At 32.1% G+C, this 8,501-nt stretch overlaps 1 protein-coding gene across 2 annotated transcripts in view; it reads left to right on the plus strand.

Moving 5' to 3' along the window:
- LOC124368758 overlaps nucleotides 1–7,876 on the plus strand; it is a 30,206-nt gene extending 22,330 nt beyond the window's left edge. Inside the window, exons 7-8 of one of the 2 annotated variants that reach the window (XM_046826107.1) lie at nucleotides 597–760; nucleotides 4,122–7,876. In XM_046826107.1, coding sequence (XP_046682063.1) covers nucleotides 597–760; nucleotides 4,122–4,263 — 306 coding nt within the window. In that variant the 3' untranslated portion in view covers nucleotides 4,264–7,876. The remainder of the gene's footprint in view (nucleotides 1–596; nucleotides 761–4,121) is intronic. The other variant, XM_046826108.1, reaches the window with a different exon arrangement.
- The last annotated feature ends 625 nt before the right edge of the window (nucleotides 7,877–8,501 follow it).

Consider the following 8,501-nt stretch of genomic DNA (forward strand, 5'->3'; position numbering starts at 1 on the left):
ATGAAATGATGTAATACTTTATTTTTATAGATCATTAATCAGCCCAATCAGTTTTAAACATACTTTGAGAGGTTTCAGAAATGCAATAATGATTTATAGAAAAATAGGTTTAAAAATGACTATATGGTATCAAAAAGATCATATAGATTAAAAATAAAGCAGGCAAAAATAGCAGCAAATAATAACTACATTAAAAAGTCTAATAACAAGTGTAAAGCAGCATGGAACACTTTGTCATTATCCTTATCATATATAATGTATGTTGTTATGGTTTATATCTCCCTTTTAATCTCTTCTAATAGATTTGTCATTAATGTCAGCTTTAACGGTTTGTTTATGTTTTGGTAAAGCTGTCATTCTACAATACACGTGAAAGAACACCACATACTTTGAAAAGCATATGGAAAACATAAACATGTGTGATGTGAAACAAAAAATGTTTTCTCCATACAAAACATACATCCATAACCCGCTAAAAGAAGTAGTCACTTAAGAAGTCCGTTATATTTCTATTCAAGGCACATAAATTTATATTGAGCAGGGAGTAGGAGTAAAACAAAGTTGCCAAACAATTCACTAGGGATATGTTGTTGCAGGCTCCTCGTCGCCTCATTTATCTGTTGGACCTCACAATGAATGAGGAGATCTTGCTGCGAGTGGTAACTCTCCTCGCTAACCTAACGAAGACCACCCGTGAATTAAACCTGGACCCCGCCATCGACCTTCCTGCGGAGGACAAAGCAGCATCCCCCGACACAATGTAAGCAACTACTGTCTAAAATTCATGTAAATACTTTAATGATTCTCAATGGTCTGGTTTAAAGGGGTAAATTCTTGCCCGATGTTATTGCTCAATCCTACAATACCTTAAATCTTAGGATTGTAGGGTTTCAAATGCAAATAGATAATAGACAAAACTCTTTATTTCATGAACTTTGAGTACAGAAATGTCGTCAAAAGTTTCCAAGAGTTGAAACTTGATGAATACAAACTAGGCTTGCATTACAAATAGGTGATAAATCCATGTACGAAATTAGTTTTGATCTTGAAAAGTTCTCTCCACCGAATGTACTTGTCGATTCAGTAAAGGGGTCAAAAAAGGCGGTCCAGTCTTTACCAAAATTGTAATGGTTTATGGGGGAAATTGCATTTAGTAAATTAATAGATATTGTTAAATGATTTAAAAATATTTTTCATTGGCAAATTTGGGGGAAATAATAAAATATAAACTTTGTAGAAAACATACATTTTTACCCACTCCTTAATAGTGTTAATTTCTATAGTTAAATTCTTTTTTTTTACATAAGATTCGAGAACAATAATAAAAAATATTGCAATATTGAAGCATACATAATATATTTAATTACAGGTTATAGTTGTTAGAGGAGATTACAAGACGTTATTTAATCACTGCGAAGAAAAAAAAGCAAGTGAAAATTGAGGATAAATAATACAAATGATTAAAATGTAGAACTGTGAAGTGATAAGGAAAAAGTGAAAAATGTAAGCATTGACTCCTTTGTCCTCATTCTCACCTTATTTCGAAATAATATAATTGGTTGTAAACACATAAACTATGAACTAGCTCACGATCTTGAATCTGTACATCTGCCAGCTGGCTATCAGATATCATTTGCCACAAGTGGGCATTTCGTTGATCTGTGGGCAATCACGAAATTAAATGTTGCCAAGTGTACCTTCTTATTTCCAAATTATTGCTTTCAGTCATTTTCAAACACAATAATTCAGTGTAAAAATATAAAACAAAAATTTCGCTAGAGAAACCCATGCAACTTATTCTTCTCATCACTAAGCAAACATTGCAAATGTCGAGATATTGGCTTAAAGGGTTGATCAGCAGTTCTATTTTACTGCATAGATCACTGTTGGAACCAGTGGAGTTCCCTTAGTGTTAAAGTCTGTTACTAGCATAAACATCATGGAGTACTATCCCTTTGATAGGAAGAGGCTGGTACAGAACTGGCCTCCCCTTTTTCAAATGTAATGATGTGATCCTGTGATTTGAAAGTGATATCAAATTTGAATTTTTTCAAAGTCAATTTATAAGATAGCTAGTTTTATAATTTATTAAATTTTACACTTAAGTTTAAAAAAATGTCATTATTGTTTATTCAGTCAAAAATTTAATTTAAATTATTATTCGTTTAAAGTAAAATATTTAAAAATTTCTCCTGAAATTAATTTGGAAACGTATTAAAATCTTATAGCAAAATATTCTGAATGTATAACTAGTGACCCTTTAAATGTCCTGTACTGCATCTTCATGTGGCCACACTTCACCAGCGCAGAATGGCAGCACAAAGGTCGAAGAAGTGAAGAATGGGTGATTTTCTTTCACCCATGAGTTATTCCTTCCCCACCCGCTCATGACTCTGCGAACCTATCAGACCCTAGATTACCGGTGGCCTATCTATTCAACACCAGTTCTATTTTTAGCCTGACTACGCAGTTTATTGTATTTTTGGATAGCTTTTGTTGCCATACTTTTCGCACACTTTAAATAAGACATTGTGTTTATGTACTCTGTTTTTAAGATTTATTTTCAAATTTGCTCTAAATTAGCACAATTATTAATTTATAATCTGTTACAGTATGACTAAGTCTGTTCTCCCTACTCATGGGATCTCGGTGGAGGGAATCAATGAAACTCCCTGAGGTTAAAATTGCTATAGTTTGTTTTGCTATCATTTGCTTCAATTTTATTAAGAAAACACAGATTTCTAAACATATATCCATGTCATCACTTATGTTAGCCTAGACATCTTTAATACTGTACTTTGATTTAAAAATGGTGGTGTCATTTTAAAGACATTTAAGGGTATTGTAGAAATTGAAATGCATAAATTGCAAATAAACATAAAGAACAAAGTTGTAGGCAATACCGAGTTCTGAGGTATTACCTGCTTTCACAACAAGTTAAGAACTTAAAGGATATAACTAGGCCTAGCCATGTTCGACATGTGAAAAAGATTTCAAACCAGTCTTTTCATATTGTCTTAGCTAAAAAAATTATAATAGGACATTATCCAAGCCGTTCAAAGATGTGTATTTTTTTACATTAACCTAAGTTGCAAACTCTAGCCATCTTTGATCGGCTGTAATTTTTGACTCGGTTATCCGTTCGAGATCAGGTTTACAGCCTTTACTCTACTAATAAAGACCTTTTATTTGATATGCATATCAACCTATGCTTACATTTAAGATTTTCTTCTGACTCCTAGCGGGCCGCCCCCCTGAGGAAGTAGCGGATCACTGAATATGTGATAAAATAGATTTTTATGTCCAGTAACTTTGTGTAAGGTTTTGTAGCTCTATTTTAAATATTTTGAAAAATATTTAACCGACCCGGGACTTTTTGGACACCCTGTATATATATATATATATATATATATATATATATATATATATATATATATGGGTGAACTGACCGGTGTTAAAATATTTGACAACAGAGAACTGTAGCTGTGTGGAGAATCACAAACCATAGACTGCACAATACAGGCACACTACACATAATTTGCTATTGTCAATAGATTCAGAGCTCCAGTTGTTCTTAGAAAGACTGGAAACTGGATTGAAATATTTGTTTACCTCTTCTAGAATAATTGACCGGTTTCATAGAATATCCCGATTTTAAAGCTCCTTACTCCTTAACATATTTTAATATTGGTATGATTTTAAAATAATGTATGTGATAAATTATTACATAATTGTTGGTAACAATTTCCAGCAGCACACACAACACTCCTCCTGCCCTATATGTTTCATTACAGTGCTGATTTGATGAAATTACACTTTATTGAGTTATCGTAGTTTCAATGAAAATAATTAAACTCAATTGTAATATAAAATATTTGAAATTTGTTCATGGACTTTTTATATTTCTATAGATTATTCTATAATTTCTTTTATTAAGCTGTGAAATATTTTTGTTCATATACATATTCGTGAAAAATTGAAGGTATTCATTTACTAGAAAAAAAGAATAGATTGTAAATTTCGAATAATTTATTCTACGTATTCGACTTATATAAATCCTTAGATTATCATATCACACATGAGGTAATTGTTCCTGAACAGTGTACTGAAGTAATGGGTAGGTATGTCAGCAGGTATGCTGCCATATTTGGAGTCAACATTCTGGAGAAAATCAGGAGCAAGATATTTGTATTGATGAACCAACACCCCAACGAAGATATCCGAGTCCAGGCAAGGAAGATGTACGAAGCTCTCAAATCCTGAGGGCATGGCACACCCACTAGTCCTGGGCCTCCACCTCCCTGGGCTCTGCTACGCCGGCCCCGCCCCTCCATCGTAGTTACCAATCACTGAGCCACCCACCCCTACAAGCGTCTGCAGTATACATTCTATGAGGGCATCCTGTCAGTTGTCAAGATAAACCATTGTTTGTTTCTAAATCAGATATTTTTATTGTATAATCAGAAAAAATTTTATAAAAAACAGAAATTAATTTCTTTGCATGCTGGCCCTTAATGTTGTGGCACTCAATAGAATTTTGGGAATTATTATTGATACAACAAAATTAAAAATCAAAAACTACAATAAACATAAAAAGATACAGTGAATATTGTGTTTACCAGCTCCAACTATAACACTCTAATACCACTTGTACAATATCTCTAACAATGTAAACTTTAGTTATCATAATGCGAATGTCCATTTCACCTTCGGTCTGAAATCTTGTGCTGTCACAGACTGGACTCATGAAATCTGGAGTCCAAGATCTTCTGAAGAGATAAAAAAAGTTAATTTTAGATTGTTATCAGTGGAGCGCTAAACTCAATAAATACCAAAAGTACTTACATGGTTTGTATTCCTGTTTTATCATTTCCTATACTGTAAGACATACTGAATCTGATTAAAATATAAGTATGACATAACATATTTAAACACGTGTATTGTATTGACATTTAATGTGACTTATGTTTAAAAATTCATTCCTCTGACAACAGTTAATATAGTCATCAAACATAGTAATTAAACTAACCTTTTCATACTGTAAAATAAGCAGTATTTAGGTCTAGAACTAAATAGATTTTCAACTTAATACGGATATAGAAAGCGGAAAGCCTGTAAATATTTTGTCCTGTGTAAACCGAAAACTCAGGTACTGGTTATAGCTTATATACTTGTGGCTGCCAATTCCTTTGTTTTCCGTGGTTGGATGCATAGACAAACGATTATGTTAACACGCCTTAGTAATGCTCTGTGAAATAGTAGCCTCCAAGTGTTTATTTGTTATATTATGTAGTACAAATTGTAATAGTTTGATTTTATAACTACTCATATAGAGTAAAACCTTTTGAGATTTTCAAATATTTCAACCAACTGTTATATAAGAATTCATGAGTATTTAGGTTGAATCTAATATTGAATTGTATTTAGTAGAAATTTGTAAAAGATGTTAATTCATAGCAATTCGATTATGTATATATTACCCTAGATAATATAAATGTGTGTCATCACAGTTTTACTATTAAAAGTGCAATGATATATTGCAATGCTGTAATATTTCAATAATAACATAACGAGTAAAGTATAGAATTATCTACAGTAGGGCCTCTATTAACTAAACTGAATAGACAAATTGAACACAAGACAACTTAGCATGAGGGTTGGTTCAGTTGTTGTTCCTAATTTCGCTTGTTCTAGTCTTACCAAAAAGTGTTGATAAAAACCGTCAGCTCCCAGACAGAAACCAACTAACAAGTTTTTATGTATTTAACATTCAATATATAATGAAGTTCCATTGCTACATAACAGCTTGGATAGTGATGATTCAATCATTATTTAATACGATTTTCATTGTTCTATTATGCCTTCAGTGTTGGGATTGTATCTTCGCTTCTTCTTGTCTGCATCAAAGTCAGTAATCAGTAGTACCAAAAGTACCACCACAACCCCAAAACTAGTTTTGTACATGTATAGTTCTTACCTGAAATTTATGTTCAGTCTGTGTACTGAATGGAAACACTAGTTCAAATCTTTAGTCTAGTAAGCTGGTAAATAAAAGCTTTGTGAGATTGATGTTTGGTTAATCGAGGTCTTACTGGGCATTTGAACTTATTCCTTGTAGCAGTGGCGTATCCAGCATTTGAGTTCATGTGACCTAACCCATTATACTGGAGGGGGAGAGTAGATTAAATTCTTATTTTTGGTATTAAAGGTACAGATTGAGAGATTCCATACGGGCCCTGAGAAGCGCGACAGGGGAGTGGTGTGGTACGGAGTGGGAGAAGCCGTCATAAGAGGGGTGGGGCTGACTGCCGCTGCACCACAAAGCTTGCCACTGTCACTATTGTCAGTGAGCTGGATCTGCGTTCGATTATTTAAACAAATGTTAGACAAATTTACATTGGCAGTAACATACTTCCAATAGTAACCATTAAAATATTTCTATCTGAATTTAAACGTTAATGTATAAAAGCAAGCGCGAGGTCCTCACCACACAGCTCCGCGATACAGACTGGGGAAGCGTTACCCCCACTCCTCCAAATGACAAGTAGACCACTGCGCATCGCCAGGCCAGGGCCCGTATGGAATCTCTCCATCAGTATAAGGTGGTTAAAAAATGTGGGCTGAATCTTCCAGAAATGGTGAGTGAAATTGGTTGTTTTAACATTATATGTTCTCAATAGCCAATACAAATCTGTATTTATTTTATTTCAGTTTTGAAAACTGTACATACCTAAAATATACAGTTTAATTTATACCTAAAGTATTTGTAACATTTTATTTTTATCTGAGGATTTTGTTATATTTTCTAGACGGTTTTGGGTGTTCTCCAACCTACACTGTATACGCCAATGCCTTTGAAAATGTAACTGAAAGTTTTTAAAGAGTTTTGTGTTTGTTATATGTGATATTTTTATCCATTTTACATCGACAGCCCTCTGGATATGCTGCATTTCAACTGCAAAACGCTAAGCATATTTTTGTGTACTGCAGACCTATTTGTTACAATGCACAATTTATATGATAAGTTTATTTTTTAATTTATTGTACATATTGTATGTTGTGATATAACCTTATTAAAGTTTAAGTGATAAATTTTATATTTTGAAAATGATTTATTTTTCTAAACTATGTTGTTAAATGTTGAAAATACAAGAAGTTTTATCTCAGTGGTGCATATGCAGAGAGAAAGGTAACACTACTAACTATATTGTGTTATCAAAATGTTGACCGGAACACACTTGTTGACATGGTCAGTGTTATACTCGTATATTTCATAGACATAGAGGCTATTTTATCAGTGTATTTTGTCTTTTCATATTTCGCACGATTATAGTTGATGCCTAGCAACAGCGCTCTCTCTCTCTCACACTCTCTCTTCACACAATTCATTATATATATATAATCAATATGTAGATAAGTCTAACTTATTATTTTTTTCTCCATTATCTATGTTGCTGTGTTCAGCTATATACACTTGCAAAATAAGATTATGGTTTTGAAGTGTCAATATTTTTTCTTACAGTTGTTTTTTTACAAATATTACTGTGCAATGTATTGTGGCTGTACTGTTTCCACCTTATATTATTTGTTAATATACCCATCCGTATGTGTACATGTTGTATATATCTTTTATGTTCAATATATTGTTTGTTTTCTAGTATAATATTGATTTATAGAATTACATTACAATTTTCAACTGTTGAATATCTTTATTTGACTTATAGTATGTTCTGTGTATTGGTAATTATCAAAATGAGTAATTAGAAAAATGTTTAAAACATCTGGAATCAAGATTTGACTTAATCATTTTTTTATGTTGGTTTATTTTTAGTAGTTATTATTTCATTAAAAAAACTTTATTAAGACTTACATTATATGTTTATGTATTATGTTCTTTTGAACATTCCCTCTATTTGAGTTTCGATCTTAAAGAAGTTTTTATTTACTTACCACATGTAGGATCAAGTATATCCTTCTTTGACCCCCACAAGTGACTACTAAGGTATTCTTGGTTATCCTGGAATTTTTCAATCCAACTCAATAATTATTATTAGTTATAACATCAATAAGCTGAAATTTGTTTCTAGTAATATACCAGCCCAATGAATTACATAATTGGGATATAGATTGAGCTAAGAAATTTTGAGTTTATTTTCAGTACCTAATCTTTAAATGTTTGTTAAGTTTAAAGTTCCGTATCAACTTATAATCGTGTACATTTAAAGAAAATGAAATTCTTCACCACAGTCGTTGTTGGCTTGTACATAGGTTGGGTTAGTATAGGGCAGTACATATGAGTCAGCCCCCAAATTGTCAAAACCAACTTCATTCACATGTTAATTTGTTTTTTTAACAAATTTTAATTTTTTAGTTTCTTTTTATACATTTTCCAGTAACGGAAGTACAATCTCTTAAAATAAAACATTTGTTTTTATTGTTTTTTAATATTTTTATAACGGATCTCATTGAACCAAATAATATGATTAAAGTTTTCATAACAA

This window comes from Homalodisca vitripennis, chromosome X (assembly GCF_021130785.1).
Source record: "Homalodisca vitripennis isolate AUS2020 chromosome X, UT_GWSS_2.1, whole genome shotgun sequence".
NCBI lineage: Eukaryota > Metazoa > Arthropoda > Insecta > Hemiptera > Cicadellidae > Homalodisca > Homalodisca vitripennis.